Source organism: Ictalurus punctatus, chromosome 14, assembly GCF_001660625.3.
Source record: "Ictalurus punctatus breed USDA103 chromosome 14, Coco_2.0, whole genome shotgun sequence".
NCBI classification, from domain to species: domain Eukaryota; kingdom Metazoa; phylum Chordata; class Actinopteri; order Siluriformes; family Ictaluridae; genus Ictalurus; species Ictalurus punctatus.
This window is the reverse complement of record NC_030429.2, coordinates 4,592,886-4,611,686: the sequence shown is the minus strand read 5'-3', so window position 1 is coordinate 4,611,686 and position 18,801 is coordinate 4,592,886. Positions and strand designations below refer to the sequence as shown.

At 43.1% G+C, this 18,801-nt stretch overlaps 1 protein-coding gene across 1 annotated transcript; it reads right to left on the bottom strand.

Annotated features, from left to right (window-relative positions):
- Positions 1-4,133: 4,133 nt before the first annotated feature.
- On the bottom strand, positions 4,134-18,190 carry LOC108274637 (centromere protein F). Its single transcript, XM_053686015.1, has 12 exons — positions 17,951-18,190; positions 10,692-10,762; positions 8,210-9,469; positions 7,945-8,007; positions 7,578-7,714; positions 6,591-6,682; positions 6,295-6,516; positions 5,861-6,027; positions 5,646-5,767; positions 4,899-5,074; positions 4,681-4,820; positions 4,134-4,250 (listed from the first exon to the last, which is right to left on the bottom strand). Exons 1-12 carry the CDS (start codon positions 18,111-18,113, stop codon positions 4,167-4,169), a joined length of 2,697 nt encoding a protein of 898 aa, XP_053541990.1. The 5' UTR covers positions 18,114-18,190; the 3' UTR covers positions 4,134-4,166.
- Between the last annotated feature and the right edge of the window lie 611 nt (positions 18,191-18,801).

Below are 18,801 nucleotides of genomic sequence, written 5' to 3'. Positions count from 1 at the left end.
AGGGAGTTATCCATACACATACGTACATATCTGATGTTGCTCATCACTGTGTCTAGTGGTACAGCTGCATTGGCAAAATCTATACCTTAAGAAGAATTACAATCAGATTAACCAATTACCAGTGGGGGAAATAAGTATTGAATGTGTCCACATTTTTTAGGCCATGGCATTTGGAGTGCATTGCCTATTGTTTTCTCTGTGACGATGGCACCTGCTGCCTCCAAGTGTTTCTGGAGCCCTTTCCGAGTGGTCCTTGGCTCTTGGGCTTCTCTTCTGACTATTCTCCTGACTCCCTGGTCAGAAATCTTGCGAGGAGCTCCTGTGCGTGGCCCGTTGTGATGTTGCTTCCACTTGTGGATAATGGCCCAAACGGTGCTTACTGGAGAATTCAGAAGTTTTGAAATACGTCTGTATCCGATTCCATCAATATGTTTTGTAACAATAAAGTTGTGAAGGTCTTGGGAGAGCTCTTTGCTTTTACCCATCATGAGATGGTTCTTGTGTGACACCTTGGTAACGAAAAGTCTTTTTATAGACCATCAATTTACTAACCCAGCTCAAATTAATTTGCACAGATAGGAGGTATAATTACATACGGATTTCAGTTGGTTCCATGCCTTACCTTGCCTTGGAGAACTGCTTTTTCTTAGTGTGTTCAGTACTTTTTTCCTGTGTCATTCCACTTCATTACACATAACTTTATTTATGGACTTTAATGTTGTGAATTCTTTATATTTCTTGAGTTAATACTGATGTCTGGTGAAAATTTCATGTGGATAACCTCACTGGAAGTAAATTTACTGAAAAAAATGTTGACGTGTTCAATACTTATAACACTGTAAAACAGTTTAACCCCCATAATGCCCGTTAGTATTGTAAAACTTTGCCTCTCACTCCTTCACAGCATTTGAAATCTTGCCTGTGATATTTTTTATGCCTTGTTTGTCTGTGACATTGCATTTAGCCAAATAGATAAGGGTGTACTGATGTTCATCACAAAAGCAAAGCCCTTCAATTTGCATCTAAATACCCTTCCTCGTTTTTAATGTATTATTGATATACTAGCTAAGTACTGTTACAAAATTTAAATCACTTGATGCCATTAGGTTACTTGTGAAAGCTTGTTTGCTAGTGTGATTAATATAAGATTTATACGTACATCATTCTAAATTCTGATGTAATATTAAATGAGAATGTTAAAACGCAAACAGAGTGCTGTTTACTTCCTCAAGACGTGTAAACTGTTTTAATATGTTGTGACCTCGGTATCATAAAGTTCTGGAATTTTGAGTGAAAATAAGTTACCCAGATGAACATCATAAATGGGGGATACTTTATTCTCCTGTGGTGTTTTTTTAATTTATTTTGAAAAGTTCTTTGTGTAATATTTGAAAAGCCAAAGAAAGAATAGGTCTGTCTTAAAATAACTTCTTAACCCTTTAACTAATACTTTGTTGAAGTACCTTCTGCTTGTAGTACAGCACTCAGACTGTTTTTAGTAAAAGTCCTCTCAACATAAATGTTGATTTGGCAATTTCATTCCACTCTTCATTGCAGAAATGCTCCACATCTATCAAACTGCCTGGGGATCTCCTGTGAACAACACTCTTCAGGTCATTCCACAGGTTTTTGATAGGATTTAGAGCTGAACTCCCAAACGTTGATCTTCTTCTACTGAAGCTGTTCTTTTGTTGAGTTGGATTTGTGCTTAAGGTCCTTATCGTGCTGGAAGGTGACAATTTTCTTCATCTTTAGCTGTCTAACAGAAATCTTGTGGCAAAATACATTGGTATTTGGAGCTATCCATGATTCGCTATATCTTGATTACAGCACCAGTCCCAGCTGAAGAGAAGCAGCCCCATAGCACAATGCTGCCACCACCATGCTTTGCTGTGGGTATGGGGTGCTTTGGGTGATAAACTGATGTCTTGTTTTTGTGCCAGACATATATTTCAGATAGGTGCACGGTGGCTTAGTGGTCAGCACATTCGCCTCACACCTCCAGGGTCGGGGGTTCAATTCCCACCGTGGCCCTGTGTGTGTGAGGTTTGCGTTTTCCCCGTGCTGTGGGGGTTTCCTCCGGTTACTTCCTCCTCCAGTCCAAAGACATGCATGGTAGGTTTATTGGCATGTGTTTGTGTGCCCTGCAATGGAATGGCACCCTGTCCAGGGTGTACCCCGCCTTGTGCCCGATGCTCCCTGGGATACGCTCCAGGTTCCCCATGACCCTGAAAAGGATCAAGCGGTGTAGAAGATGGATGGATATATTTTAGATAATGAGATAAGATAATGAGTCTTTATTGGTCACATATACATTACAGCACAGTGAAATTCTTTTCTTCGCATACCACAGCCTGTCAGGAAGCTGGGGTCAGAGCACAGGGTCAGCTATGAAACAGCAGAGAGGGTTAAGGGCCTTGCTCAAGGGCCCAACAGTGGCAGCTTGGCAGTGCTGGGGCTTGAACCCCTGACCTGATCAGTAACCCAGAGCCTTAACCGCTAAACCACCACTGCTCCGAATTCACTGCTGGTGAATTGAATGCCCATATATACAGTACATTTATTTGAATCAAAATGTAATTTTGATTGATTGAACTTGGATTGAAGTTCTCCGAACAAGTGGTGATTTTTTTTTTTATTATTCAAAATTTAGGTGAAGCAGCCCACGTGTGCTGTTAAGAAATGCTTTCTTGGTGAAGTTCCCACATGAAGCTGGTTGAGAAGAGTGGGTTAAGAAATGGAAAACATTAAATGTATTTGATTGATCATTTTGCTCACTGAATAATTTTTCATAGTGTCAATGTTTTCATTATTATTCTGAACTAGCAGAAGTAAAAATGAAGTCCCTTCAAGGAGCTAGTCTGTGCAAATGTTTGACTGGTTGTGTACATTAATTAAGGAAAAATCCAACCTGAATGACTTCCATATCAATATATAAAATCAGTATTTACTCTTCAGTTGGTTAAGATTTCTTAGATGGTTAAACTGAGTTGATTTTATTATTTTTTATTTTATTTTTTGCTTGTTTAAACTTTTTAAAAAAAATTTATTGATTTATTTGTTGAAAAATTAACAGTTTTCTACATTACCCACAATGCTGTTCAACTACCTGCCGTTAGTGGGAATCGACCCTCGCTTCATTTCTACCTGAAGAGTGGTGCAGCGGTGCTTTAGTCCCTTTGGTCTGTCTCATTCCCTCACCTCCTCTCAAACAGATCAGCTTCCATAATTTCAGCTTCCATGCTAATACAGCCATCAATGCCAACAGCTCGTCATCCCATAGGTTGCTAACTAGAAGTCTTTGCTGTTACTCCATGCCGTGTTTCTTACACAACTTCTTGGCCTGATTCAGCAGGTTTTGTTTCGTAAATTTAAGGATTGTCTCAATCTCTATTAATTAGCTGTTCTACTTACATATCTAATATTATAATATATTCACTTTAGCTCCGCCCCTTTCGCCACAATTATGTCATTCTTCTATAGAGAACATACAACAGCGAGATCTTATGCCTTGTTTATGGGAATGATTTTGCTCTCAAGAGAATGATTTACTGTGACACATATTTGTGACTTGGACTTGTGCGTGTGTGTGTGTGTGTGTGTGTGTGTGTTTCCGGCAGATCCTGGGACGTCTTCGAGCAGTGTGTGAGCAGCTTGCTGTCCGATTGCCGCGGTAACACGGCAGAGCTCTGGGAGTCTTTAAGAGTCTCGGAGGATGCAGTTCTCAGGGAACTTTTATGCTTTTGTTCCGGCCACACCTCTGCATCTCCTCAGACCCTGCCCACTACTGATCAGACCAATCAGGAGTCTCTGAAAGTGAACAGTGACCACGCCCTGTATACTGTGTGCTTGCTCCTGGCCTGCGCAGTCTGTGTACTGATTTGGTTTATTTAGGAGACGTCACAATGTCTCATATTTAAAATGACACATTCTAAACGCTGGTGAAAATGTATATGATTTAGAATTGTTTTATTAATTCATTTTTCTCTTCAGTCAGTAGTTAGTAGATTCCTTTAAGCTGAAGATTGTGATTTGTTTTGTTTTTTAAACCATTTCAAGCTATTCGTGGTGATTTGTCATAAGAGAACATTTACTTATTTTAATTTCTAAACAAACACAATACCATTTAAATATCTCTCATTAAACACTTTATTGAATAAACATCATCAGTTCAGCTCCTCAATCAGGATTTGTTCCATCGGCACTGTTTCCATGTCGATGGTGTCCAGATCGTCCAGATCAGGGAGATCCTGAGGAGTAGAAAACTAAATTATAAGCATTTGGACATGATTATGAAACAAACAAGTGATGCGTTGAGGTTCTTGCTGATGGAGATTAACGTTAAGGCAGAGCTACACGAGAAAGCGAACGGTTCGGATCAGATACCGGCCTGATAAAGGTTCTGATCTGACCCGCTTTAATGAATTTTAATTGTCTAATTGAAACCCGCGTTTTGGAAACGAAGTGCTAGTCTCTGTTATTCCACTAGGTGGCAAAACAGATCAAAAAAACTCACGGCCATGAACTCATCTACGGACAAAAACGTGCTAATGATGTTGAACTGTTCGTTTAGTGAGCTAAAATATTTGACGTCCATTTCGCGTCCAGGTTCATGTTTTCGCTTCATTTCGCTTCATGTTCGCTCTTCTCATTCCTCCCTCATGTTACTTTTATTGTGACCTGGATGTCCTCCTCCTCCTCCTCCTCTTCCTCCTCCTCCTCCTCCTCTTCCTCCTCCTCCTGCTCTTGCTCGGTCTGCTCGAGGTCTTCACCGGACACGTTCTGACCTTCTACAGTCTCGAACGTTCCTGAAACACTGACTGTAATAAGATTAGAAACGAGCATGAAAAAGGATGTAAAAGGAAATACGTGAGGAATTTATTTGTAGCGGTGCACACCATTCTCCTCCTGCTGCTGCTGCTCTCGAGCTCGTCTTCGCTCCAGTGCGTTTTCTTCGAGGAGTCTCAAGGCATCCAGACTCTCCTCAATCTTCCTCCTCTCTCTCGTTTGCCATAAATCTCTTTCCTTACATTCTCCTTTCATACCTCCCATGGCCCAAGCCTCTGCAAAGGCCCTGCGTAGATACGTAACGAAACTCATTTTTTTTTACAATTCATACGTTTACACGTTGCATACCAGCTATATTTAAACTACATCAATACTTGTGCTATCTATATTTAAGGCTTTTATATTGAAGTTACATTTTAATAAAACACTCATTTAGAGTCACATTAGGATCTGAGAGCGAGCAGATAATAAATTCCTTGGTGATGTTTTCCTTATTTAATCACTATGCAGTATCATTTTGTCTTGTCTGTGGAAATGAAAGTTAGTAAACTGTAATAAAACATGAGAAATGTTTGACTGGTGTATCCTCGTCTCAAAATGTAATTAATTTCTTTTTAACACTTTATTTCACAACGCCATCCATACTCATCCTGTGCTGGAGCTTGGTACAGGAAAGAGAAGCTGTGGAAGACCCTGCCTAACATGGATGGATGTTATAAATACAGACCTCGCTAGAGACAACACAGACCCAACGACGACCCAGAACAGAGAATTCAGGAGACAAAAGATCAGGAGAGCCGACCCAAAGTAGATATGGGAAAAGGCCAGACAAAGAAGAAGAAGCCATTGGTACTCACCTCTCCTTAGGAAACACGGGACGGTCGTCCAGGCACTGCAGATCCTTCAGACGAAGGATTAGCGACTTCCTGTAGTCGGGAATTTTCCCAACGACGTCATTACCCATCAGGTTTAACACTCTCTGAAACATATAGGTGTAATTCATTCCCATTTCAGTTAGCATTCTTTAGCTTAGGTAATGTACGTGTACATGAGTGAGTGTGTGTGTGTGTACCAGATTGGGCATCTTTTCCAGTACAGTGAGGATTTCTGGGTCGTTGAGGCGGTTATTTGACAGGTCCAGAACTCTGATGGAGGGGCAGTGACACAGCTCCTGCAAATCGCTCACATTCTCCAGTTGATTATTTGAAATCTGTAGCGTGGACAGCTCGCTCAGGCAGGCTGAAAACCGAGAGTAGGGTTAAAAAAATTAAATACAATCAATTTCAAATAAAATGCTTATGTAGAGAATAGCAAGGTGCAGTTGGTTCTCAAGCCTGATTGGTCAGAAAGTGTGCACTGTTTTTGTATAACAGTGTGGCTCGGACAGCTGTTCCAGCAAACTGACAAACTGTGCTTTTTTGAGAGAGAGTGTGTGTGAGAGAGAGAGAGAGAGAGAGAGAGAGAGAGAGTGAGTGTGTGTGTGTGTGTGTGTGTGTGTGCAATCACAGATGTTCTGGATGACCCTGATGTAGTTGTTTGACACATTGAGCGTGTTGAGTTTGGTGAGCGGCTCCAGGTTCTCGAGTGTGTGGATGAGGTTCTGGTGAATGAAAAGACATCGCAATTCCGTCTGGTTCTGCAGGTTCTCAAGCTTCTGTATCGCGTTGCACTGGAGATAGAGACAGCGCAGGCCGGTGTACTCCTCCAGACCCTCGATTATGCTGATACCTGTCACACACCATGAGTACAGTTTAATTTCTGTGCACTACACAGCTGCAGGGCTGCGAAATAACTCTTCTCACCTTTATAGTGGAGATACAGCATGTCGTTTAAGCTGGGGGTCAGGTACAGCTTGTTCCGCTTGCAGATGTCCCTTAAAAATGCCTTACTGATCCTAAACAAAAAAATAATAATAATTATCCGTTACAGAAGTGATTTCAGCCCATATAAGACACAGCTGTGTTGTTCAATGTGTATTAAATTATATTCAGTGTGTATTTACTTATATTTTAAATACTGTAATATATACATTAGTACATATAACATATTTATTTTATTAACATAAATAGTCACAAAAAAAAGTGTAAATACAGGAAGTCATGTGACCTCTGCACTACACATCTGTAGGCATTTTAGTGTAGTTTAAAATAAAGAAGTCGCTACTTTCTAGTTTATCGCTGAAAAAGTGTGGGGAAATTATCATTAAAATGGATTTATCGTGTGGGTGTGGAGGGGAGTTAAAATTCTAATCAGTTTAAAAATAAAAAACAATACAATATTATGAAAATACAGGATTTTTGTCATTGCTGTAGTTTTAGTTTTTTGTGTGAAATGTTACAATTCTCACAGATTATTAAAGATAACATTCTATAATAATATTTACACTTTTTTGTTAATATGCATTTTTATATTTTACATTATTATTTTTGTTTTTGTCTCTCTCTTGCATTCGTATTATGCATATTGTACTATTTTATTTTTTAAACTTAACACTGTAAAGTACATTATCTCATTTTATAAGTAGTAAATGTGTTATATAAATAAAGTTTATGATTATGATTACTATTAGTAATAGTATTAGAGATTAATTGTTACTCTAAAACTAAAACCTTTTTCAGAATTTTTCAATACAATATTTTTATTCTGTATAGAAAAATAAGAAGGGCAAGAGAACGATTTTAACTAAATTTTGACAAATTTTTCTAACATAAAAACGCGTAAATATATAACTTGATACATTGCTTAATGCAAGAGTATTCTCATGTATATTCATTTCATCAACAAACAACCTGTGAGTCTCAGTTGGCAGGTCCTCCATACGCTGCACTGTCTCCACCTGGTTGGTCAGGTCAGGCTTCTCCACCTCCAGCTGAGCGATGGTCTCCTCAGCCTTCTGGTGTTTCTCCTCAGCTTCAGGCAGGGAGACCTAAAAAAAAATGTACAACAATTAAGGCTTATTGGATTTATTTACTTCTACACATGTTCAGATACTTTTAGAAACGGGTGCATGATTCATGAGAATAGTCTAAAATGTATTGGGGGAAAAAGGAGAAAATGTCCCCAAAATGTGAGGAAACAAGTACACACACACACACACACACACACACACACACACACAAAATACAATAGCATGGTTTCATGAGAAGAAAGGTTTACCTTCAGTAACTCCTCTGTGTGTATCAGACTTTTCTTCATCTCATCATTCATCACCTGAAGCTCCTAAAACACACACATGGGGCAAAAGATGTTCAAACTCGAGTGCTTAATGCTCACATCTGCAATGGGCCATTTCTGTTAATTAATAAAATCTAACAACTTGAAAATACAATTTTAATTTTGGTTAAATTAAACTCCATGCAGAAACATGAAAAGTCTTCATATTTATAAAGGAGTTGCTTAATGCAAGACTTTTCTCACTTACATTCATTAGCTTGTCACGCTCCCTGTTAGTCTCAGTGAGCAGGTTCTCCATGTCCTGCAATGTTCCACGCAGTGTCTCCACCTGGTCTTTCAGGTCAGACTTCTCCACCTCGACAGTATGGAGCTGGCTCCTCATGTCCTGCACTGTTCCTTGCAGTGACTCCACCTGGTCCTTCAGGTCAGACTTCTCCACCTCGACAGCATGGAGCTGGCTCCTCATGTGCTGCACTATCCCACGCAGTGTCTCCACCAGGTCCTTCAGGTCAGACTTCTCCACCTCAACAGCATGGAGCAGCTTCTCCATGTCCTGCACTGTTCCACGCAGTGTCTCCATCTGGTCCTTCAGGTCAGACTTCTCCACCTCAACAGCATGGAGCAGGCTCCCCATGTCCTGCACTGTTCCACACAGTGTCTCCACCTGGTCCATTAGTTCAGACTTCTCCACCTCAACAACATGGAGCTGGCTCCTCATGTCCTGCACTGTTCCACGCAGTGTCTCCACCTGGTCCTTCAGGTCAGACTTCTCCACCTCAACAACATGGAGCTGGCTCCTCATGTCTTGCACTGTTCCACGCAGTGGCTCCACCTGGTCTTTCAGGTCAGACTTCACCTCAACAACATGCAGCTGGCTCCTCATGTCCTGTACTGTTCCATGCAGTGTTTCCACCTGTTCCTTCAGGTCAGACTTCTCCACCTCAACAGCATGGAGCAGCTTCTCCATGTCCTGCACTGTTCCACGCAGTGTCTCCACCTGGTCCTTCATTTCAGACTTCTCCACCTCAACAACATGGAGCTGGCTCCTCATGTCCTGCACTGTTCCATGCAGTGTTTCCACCTGTTCCTTCAGGTCAGACTTCTCCACCTCAACAGCATGGAGCAGCTTCTCCATGTCCTGCAATGTTCCACGCAGTGTCTCCACCTGGTGTTTCATGCCAGACTTCTCCACCTCAACAGCATGGAGCAGCTTCTCCATGTACTGCACTGTTCCATGCAGTGTCGCCACCTGGTCCTTCAGGCCAGACTTCTCCACCTCAACAACATGGAACAGGTTCCGCATGTCCTGCACTGTTCCACGCAGTGTCTCCACCTGGTCCTTCAGTTCAGACTTCTCCACCTCAACAATATGGAGCAGGTTCCGCATGTCCTGCACTATTCCTTGCAGTGTCTTCACCTGGTCCTTCAGACAAGACTTCTCCACCCCCAGATGAGCGATGGTCTCCACAGCCGTCTGGTGTTTCTCCTCAGGTTCAGCCAGGTAGACCTAAAAAAGTACAACAATTAAGGATTATTGGCTTTATTCACTTCTACACACACCTTCAGACACTTTTATAGTTTGGAGGCAAAAAAGAATTTTCCCAAAATGTGACTGTACACACACACTCACTCACTCACTCACTCACTCACTCTCTCTCACTCTCTCTCTCTCTCTCGCTCACACACCTAAAACACAGCCATGGGGCAAAAGAGGTTAAGAATCGAGTACTTAATGTTCATATCTGCAAGTTGGCCCAGCATCATTCTTATTATGCCATGATGATAACAATAATACCTAGACCGGTACATTTCCTGAAGAAAATGGGAGTGGTGCTTGCCGAGGCGAAAGCAGGATGGGGCGCCAATGCTTTCAAGAGCCGGTCAGACAGGCCACCAATACTGTTTAGAGCCGGCCATGTAGGACGGCAATACTTTTTAGAGGCGCCGTGTATGGTGCCAATACTTTTAGAGCTGACTATGTAGCACGCCAATACTTTCGACAGCCATACAGACAGGTTGCCAATACTTTCGAGGGTCGGTCAGACATGGCGCCGATACTGTTTAGAGCTGGCCGTGTAGGGCGGCAATACTTATTAGAGCCGACAGTGCAGGGTGCCAATACTTTTGAGAGCTGGCCTGATAGGGAGCCAATACTTTTTAGTGCAGGACAGATCGGGCACCAGTACTGTTAGAGCCGGCCGTGTAGTGCAGCAATACTTTTTAGAGCCGACCGTGTCGGGCGCCAATACTTTTGAGAGCCAGCCGTGCGGGATGCCAATACTTTTGAGAGCTGGCCAGATAGGGCACCAATACTTCTGAGAGCCAGACAGATCAGGCTCCAATAAATTTTAGACCCGAACATGTACGGAAGCAATACTTTTAGAGCCGGCCGTGTAAGGCGCCAATACTTTCGCAACTCAATGCAAGTCTATGGGAAATTTTGTGATTTTGAGTTTCCATAGCGGGAATTCCGGAATCCGGAAGAATAATTATACAAAAATAACAATAATAATAATAATAATAATAATAATAATAATAATAATAATAAGTATGAAGAGAACAATAGTAGTGCTTTTAAAGCACCACTAATAAACCTAATAATAAATAATAAACCTCATGATTTAATACGTTACATAACTATTAGCCCTAATAGGTTCATTGCTGAGCTCGTGATAGAGATGAGATTTTAACCTCCCATCTAATCTACTCTCGCCAGCATCACTACTTACCGTGACCTGGTCCTGAGGAACCTCTGTGGGTTGGAGCAGAGCCGGTTCCATGGCCTGGTCACATACTGTGTCTAAATAAAATAATAAAAAGCAATCAGACGTCATCTATTATTTATGTTTTGAATTCCAGACCAGCAGTATTTTCCACTTCTGTTCCTGGTGAAGATCTACAGCACAAGTATTCCCACTTTCACACTGGCCTCCGGAATAAATACACTTTACTTATGTTCAGTGTGTACAGTGCATCCGGAAAGTATTCACAGCGCTTCACTTTTTCCACATTTTGTTATGTTACAGCCTTATTCCAAAATGGATTAAATTCATTATTTTCCTCAAAATTCTACAAGTTTGTTTGAAATCTTTGCAAATTTATTAAAAATAAAAAACAAAAAAAGCACATGTACATAAGTATTCACAGGCTTTGCCATGACACTCAAAATTGAGCTCAGGTGCATCCTGTTTCCACTGATCATGCTTGAGATGTTTATACAACTTGATTGGAGTCCACCTGTGGTAAATTCAGTTGATTGGACATGATTTGGAAAGGCACACACCTGTCTATATAAGGTCCCACAGTTAACAATACATGTCAGAGCACAAACCAAACTATGAAGTCCAAGCAATTGTCCGTAGACCTCAGAGACAGGATTGTACTGAGGCACAGATCTGGGGAAGGGTACAGAAAGATTTCTGCAGCATTGTAGGTCACAATGAGCACAGTGGCCTCCATTATCCATAAATGGAAGAAGTTTGGAACCACCAGGACCCTTCCTGGAGCTGGCCGCCCGGCCAAACTGAGCGATCAGGGGAGAAAGGCCTTAGTCAGGGAGGTGACCAAAAACCCAATGGTCACTCTGACAGAGCTCCAGCGTGTCTCTGTGGAGAGAGGAGAACCTTCCAGAAGAACAACCATCTCTGCAGCACTTCAACAATCAGGCCTGTATGATAGAGTGGCAAGACGGAAGCCACTCCTCAGTAAAAGGTACATGACAGCCTGTGCGGAGTTTGCCAAAAGGCACCTGAAGGACTCTCAGACCATGAGAAACAAAATTCTCTGGTCTGATGAAACAAAGATTGAACTCTTTGGCCTGAATGGCAAGCGTTATGTCTGGAAGAAACCAGGCACCACTCATCACCTGGCCAATACCATCCCTACAGTGAAGCACAATGGTGGCAGCATCATGCTGTGGGGATGTTTTTCAGCAACAGGAACTGGGAGACTAGTCAGGATCGAGGGAAAGATGAATGCAGCAATGTACAGAGACATCCTTGATGAAAACCTGCTCCAGAGTGCTCTGGACCTGACTGGGGCAAAGGTTCATCTTCCAACAGGACAACAACCCTAAGCACACAGCCAAGATAAAGGAGTGGCTACAGGACAACTCTGTGAATGTCCTTGAGTGGCCCAGCCAGAGCCCAGACTTGAACCCGATTGAACATCTCTGGTGTAGCAAAGTAGCAAAGTCTCACTACAATCAAGATTTCAACTGCTAACCAGCAGCATGTATGAATTAGCAGTCATCTGTGCGTCGCTAATAATGTGCATCACTAATAACGGAACATGCAGGAAACGATAATCAAACATTAGTTCCTAGGACAAGCTTTCTGTCACAGACGCTCCCAATAATCTTTCAGGATGATTGAACACTCTAAGAAAGTCTGTCTGAAGTGTCTGTGTCATCATCCTCAAGGTGGTCTATACAGTTTCAGCCTGCACAGTGGTAGATCCGCAAATCGCGGGGTTTGGCATGCCACCGCTGACAGTCTTGACAGGTGTGCTCCTGCTTATGTATAGCTCCTCTGCCTCGAAGTACCCAATACTGGCAACGTAGTTCAGCTAGGACCCTTTCTGAGCCGGGGTGAAGGAGTCGCTGATCTGTCTCCTTAATTAACAGCTTGGTGATGGGATGGCCAGGGTCTAAAACAATTGGATGTATAGTCTCCAGGTCAAGATCACTGGCACGATGTAAACATCCCCCCACTCTAATGAGACCAGTGGCTTCATCATACTCAGGGGCGAGAGAGCCCAAACGACTGTCAGTTGGAATTGACTGCCCAGCCTTTAATGCCCTGACGTCAAACGGGAATGAATCACTTTGAGCCTGTGCCAGGAGGAGCTTCTCTGCTTCAATATAATCAGAAGCTCTGACAGGAGCATCATTGTCTGTGCTGGGTGCCCCATGCAGGGATCTAACAGTGGCCTGGATAAACTCTTGCAATGTGTAGAACTGGCTTGGATCAGGAAGGGAACTACTAAGCACAGAAATGCTTCCAATAAAGGAAGCCATTTTTAACTCATTGAAGGCTGGCTCTTCTTCAGTTTTTGGTGTTGATGGCCACTGGTCAACTGGCTGGTTCAGGAAGGCTGGTCCTGAGCGCCACTGATGGGGGCCTGCCAACTTGGTTAGTGTAAGACCTCTGGTGAGGTAGTCAGCAGGATTGTGAGCCGACTCACAGTACCTCCATTCAGCCATATCGGTGAAGTTCTGAATTTCTGCCACACGTGTTTCTACGAACACCTTGTAGCAACAGGACTCCGATGTCAGCCAGTACAAAACAGTGGTGGAGTCAGACCAGAAAGTTACCTTGTGGATAGGAATGGTCAATTCTGTTTGGATCACCTTGGCCATCTAGGCACCAGTCATTGCTGCACTCAGCTCCAAGCAAGGCATGGACAGGCATTTCCTCGGTGCTACTCTAGACTTGGCCAAGACAAAGGTTACTGTGACCGCTCCTTGAATATCTGTGGTACGCAAGTAGGCTACCGAACCATAAGCTCTTTCTGATGAATGACTAAAGACATGGAGCTCTCAGATGACAGAAGTGTTGTCATTTGATGCCGAAGTGTATACTCGAGGGAACTGCACCTGAAGGAGAGTCGGGAGTCCTCCTACCCAGGCAAGCCACTGTTCTCTCAAATGTGGCTGTTCAATGGGATCGTCCCAACTGAGGTTGTGTTTCCAAAGGTCTTGGATAAAAACCTTGGCCCTGGCAGTGAATGGGATGATGAACCCCAAAGGGGTTTGACTTGCCAAGGTCCTATATATATTCCTCATGGTAGGCACAGCGGTAGGGCGTAAATTATACCTCAGGATGTCATCGATACAATTCCACCGCAGTCCAAGAGTGGCTGCTTGGAGGACAGTGCTGCTCTGTGCCAACCAGCACTACTATGTTCTACTATGTCTACTAGGTCAGCCATGTCATCTTTGTGACCTTGGGCATGGTGTTGGAGGGCATAAATTGCACAACATGGGCTGCATGTAGTGCCAAACGGAAGTACCTGCCATTCATGTATATCAGGTTCCACTTCTGTGCGCATGTCCCGCCAAAGGAACCGCAACACTGACCTGTCCCCAGGCAGCAAGCGTATCTGGTGGAACATACCTTTGAGGTCCCCGCAAAGGGTAACATTGGACACCGTCCACATTCACCCAGATTGTGGCGTCTTGTGGCAGGGTGTAAGCCTCTCGATCATGTTTGGACCTGGTGACCATTTTTTCATTGTAAGGGAGAGTATCAGAGCCTTTCTACGTGGTGGATGACATCATCACAAGTTGGCTCTGTCATGATGTGAAGACACTGTTGATCCCCTCTTGAGGGTTGTATTGGACTCACTGGGCCCTGGAGAGACCATCCGAGCTGTGTGCAGACAGCAAAGAGTCCCCCTGTTGGGCCCTTGCATATGGGCTGGATTGGTGTCAAGAGGTGGGGGTTATCTGACCTGATAATGAGCAATGGCTTCACTCTGTCCACAGGAGACAGCGGCAGATCCTTCAGATGTCGATAGGCATATTGGAGGGCAGTCACTGGGTAGTTGTGTTCCACTAGACACAAACCGGTTGCACTGAATGTGTTGCGTACAGCGAACTTCATCATGGTCTTGGATACTGAGGACACCTCAAACGATATCAATGATCCATCAAGTTCAGTGTGACACTGTTGAATTGTCTGTAGGGGAAGCAGTTCAGGAGAACCGGTTAACTTAAGCTGCTGCACTACTGTCGATATCACTATTGTTCTCTCTGATCCATCATCAAGGACTGCATGAGTTTCCATAGTGTGTCGACCATTGTGAAGAAGTACTTTGACCACTTTCAACATGACCTTTGGAGAATGGTCAGGTCTATCAAGGTAAATCCTGTTGTGTGGCCGGCTTACCATGAGTACAGCCCTGGAGGTGTCATTGCTGGAGTCATGTAGAACTCTGAGATGAAGTTCTTTACAGACCTTTCATGGACGCTTGAGGTTGCAGGCCTCTACTACATGTGCCCAACCACATCTCAAGCAGCATTTTCCCTCTTTAATCCAAGTGACGATTTCTGAAGTGGTTAACTTCTTGAATTGGTCACAAGACTTGAGGTAGTGGTCCCTACTGTCACAATGGAGACAATATGGTTTTGGCTTTGAGCTGGGTTTCAGGTCTGCAAGTTTAGGGAACCTTATGCCACTTTCATTGGCCAGGAAAACTGGTGTTGGCTGCTCCTTTGAACGAGTGGGTATCGTAGCCTTACCATAGGACTTGTATGATTCACTCTGGAACAAGGTTGCAGCTCGGCTAGAGATGTTTCGCTTGAGACTTAATCTCCAACCAGGCAGCTAGATCAGGAAGTGTATATGTCTTGTCAGTACCTGTCTGGAGAACACCCCTGCTTAGGCAGTATTCAACAAAGCCATCATGACAAACAGAGGGTAATTTACTTAACAGATGATCCTCGTGAGAGCCACACATTAGCTCGTAACCGTTCTGGCCCTCAAGAATCCTCATCATGCCCACCAATGATTGAATGGATAATGCAAAGGAGTCAAAGGCATTAGCGTCACCCATCTTGACTGGTGGATTGCTCATGATGGCACCCAACTCCGACTGAACAAGCTGTCTTGGCTGACCATACTTATCTTGAAGAGCCTGCAATGCAGTGGAGTAAGGAAGTGGATGGTACATATAGGCTTTAGCCAGCTGCTGAGCACTGGGAGGTTTCAAATGGCTTAGCAAGACATGATATTTGTACTGTTCACTGAGGTGACTACGATTACTCAACAAATTGTCCAGTGCCAACTTTAAAAAGGCAGTCACTCTCATTACCACTTTCGAACACGGGCTACTTGGGTTATGGGATGCCATAGGCTGATGCAAACAGTAGCTCTGTACCAGGATATGCGGGATGACCCTCATGCGGAAAGGGTATGAATGGAGGTGGGTGAGCATGGCTAGGCCCAGTAGGTGGCACAGCTGAAGCCTGAGAGCGGGTAACTGAAGGCTGCAGCAGACATGCACATGTGATCACAGGAGGAATTGCTGTCTGCAGTACCGCATATGGCTGTGTTGATGTGGTGGACTGCTGTGGCACAGACGGCATGCTTGTACCCAATGGGTGTGCAGTCGTGGACATGACTATGTCTCCTGAGAGAGGTTAGGGTACCATATTCGATGACGATAGCACGGTGCAAGCTGGTGTGGTTATAGGAGTAGTCTGAGATACATTGGAGGCGGGTGATGAGACTACTTGTGGTATCGGGTGGAGCGCTACAAGTGGTGCACACTTGGATTCGGCTGTCAACTGCAGTGGTCTAAGTGATGGCTGAGACACCCAATAGTCAGCAGGAATAATCTGTACAGTTGGGTAAATTGATATGGTTGAGGTCACAGCTGGTGCTCGAGTTGAGGGCTGCTGGGGGAGGATGATAGATGAGGTGGACTTATGACTGGACTGAAATGTACAAGCTGAGACAGAGGTGAAAGGCGGTCAGATGAGCCTGGAGTCACAGGAGTCATGGAACCAGAGTCTTTAAGAACCATGGAGGATTTGAGCTTCGCTACCTCGAGCTCAGTTTCTGCTTGTTGCAGCTTATGCAGTCTTTCTAGATGCTTGGATAAGGACTCTTTTGCTGTGAGAGCTTCGTCTTGAATACGCTGGGCTTCTTTAGCTTGTGTCTGTTGCCGCTGGTATTCCACATCAGCCACTGAGTCCTCCTCAACCTGCTGGTGGACACTATCTTACTGCCTCTGTTTGATCTTCTCCACATCTTCTCCAACATAACAGTCTGGACGCTAGAGTTTTCCAGTGGAAGGTAAATACCAGTGGAAGTGATAGAGCGCCTATTTGTCCTGGAGTGAGAGCTAGCGCCACTGCGAGACGTTTTCCTCGAGCTGCTTCTTGGTTGACTGGGACAGTGGGAAGAAGCAGTAGGAGGAGAGTCCTCAGTGGGTCAGTAGCCAACCTCGTAATCGTCCAGGTGAGAAGGCAGATTATTCCTGCGACGAGGTCTGTCCATTGTCTCTAGTGTGTCACTTACTGCTGGATCCATATTGGTTTGATTTTGCTCTCAATCCGGCTCAAAGGACCATAATAATGTTGCAAAGTCTCACTACAATCAAGATTTCAGCTGGTTGAGGCGGCCGAATATGGATCAGATTCCGATCAGAGAATCAGGAGTGGAGAAGAGATTCTTGATAATGAAGCATTTATTTACAGTCTTAAATATACATCTGAGGTATGCAGCTGTGATACTGTATGTGGTACGTATTGCATGAACGCATTACACAGAACATAACCAGCAGCATGTAAGAATTAGCAGTGATCTGTGCTTCGCTAATAATGTGCGTCGCTAATAACAGAATGTGCAGGAAACGATAATCAAACATTAGTTCCTAGGACAGGCTTTCTGACATCTGGAGAGATCTGAAAATGGCTGTGCACCGATGCCCCCATCCAACCTGAAGGAGCTTGAGAGGTCCTGCAAAGAAGAATGGGAGAAACTGCCCAAAAATAGGTGTGCCAAGCCTGTAGCATCATACTCAAAAAGACTTGAGGCTGTAACTGGTGCCAAAGGTGTTTCAACAAAGTATTGAGCAAAGGCTGTGAATACTTATGTACATGTGCTTTTTTTTTTTTTTTTTAAATAAATTTACAAAGATTTCAAACAAACTTCTTTCACGTTGTCATTATGGGGTATTGTTCGTAGAATTTTGAGGAAAATAATGAATTTAATCCATTTTAGAATAAGGCTGTAACATAACAAAATGTGGGAAAAGTGAAGTGCTGTGAATACTTCCCGGATGCACTGTACATGTCTAATGTGGGCTAAGGCTAACAACACACTGACAGATTTTATTACACATTCATGAAGCCAAAGTAGGATTACAGCCTGTTAGCTTTTGAAGGACTGAACAAATCTACTAAATTCATTTGTTTTAAAGGACAGAATTAAACTGAGCACTTCATGGTTACAGCGGCACGACTGAGAAATAGTTGTACCTTCAGTTGTAACCTCGGGGTCCGATGTTGTTTTCATTCCATCGTCTCGTTTCACATAATAGTAAATGCCGGCTGCGGTGGCTGCAGCTCCGGCCGTGTACAGTAGGGGGCGCAGCGGAAGTTTCACTGCACCATCTCGAAGTGCACTCGGAAACTTATTCATTTTTCTCTCTTGATAAGAGCAAGTACAATAATCACCTTAATCGCACAAAGTTCAGTGAGTATCTGAAAGCACCGTGTTCTTTTCTCTCTCGTATAAACCGAGCTCTTCTATGACGTCACCGAACAAAGACACGTCAGGTTAAAGGATCAAGGCATGTTGCATAGCAACACTGTTCCAACAATCTGGAAGTCCGGAATTAAACTTTTAAATTAAATAATAAAAAATAATAATAAAACAATTCAGCAATATAATACACACACACACACACACACACACACACACACACACGCAAATAATATATATATATATATATATATATATATATATATATATATATATATATATATATATATATATATAATATGTATGTTACATTATATTATTATATACAGTATATTGTCCTAAATGAATGAATGTTATGAGAATGAATAAAAAGAATCCCTGAGGAGTTTAGGGCTGTGTTTGGCATTTTCATCCGCTCAGTTTAGGAGCCTGTACGCTTTGGGCATAAATCAACTGCTCTGCTTGACTGGAAATATATTTTATTGTATATAAATAACGACGATAATGTGCACACAAATACATTTCTAAGCTTCTGGGTTACACTTTTCATAATATTCATACACAAAGTGATTGCAAGCTGCATGAAGCTAAAATGAAATGACTCATAACTTTATTATAATATTTA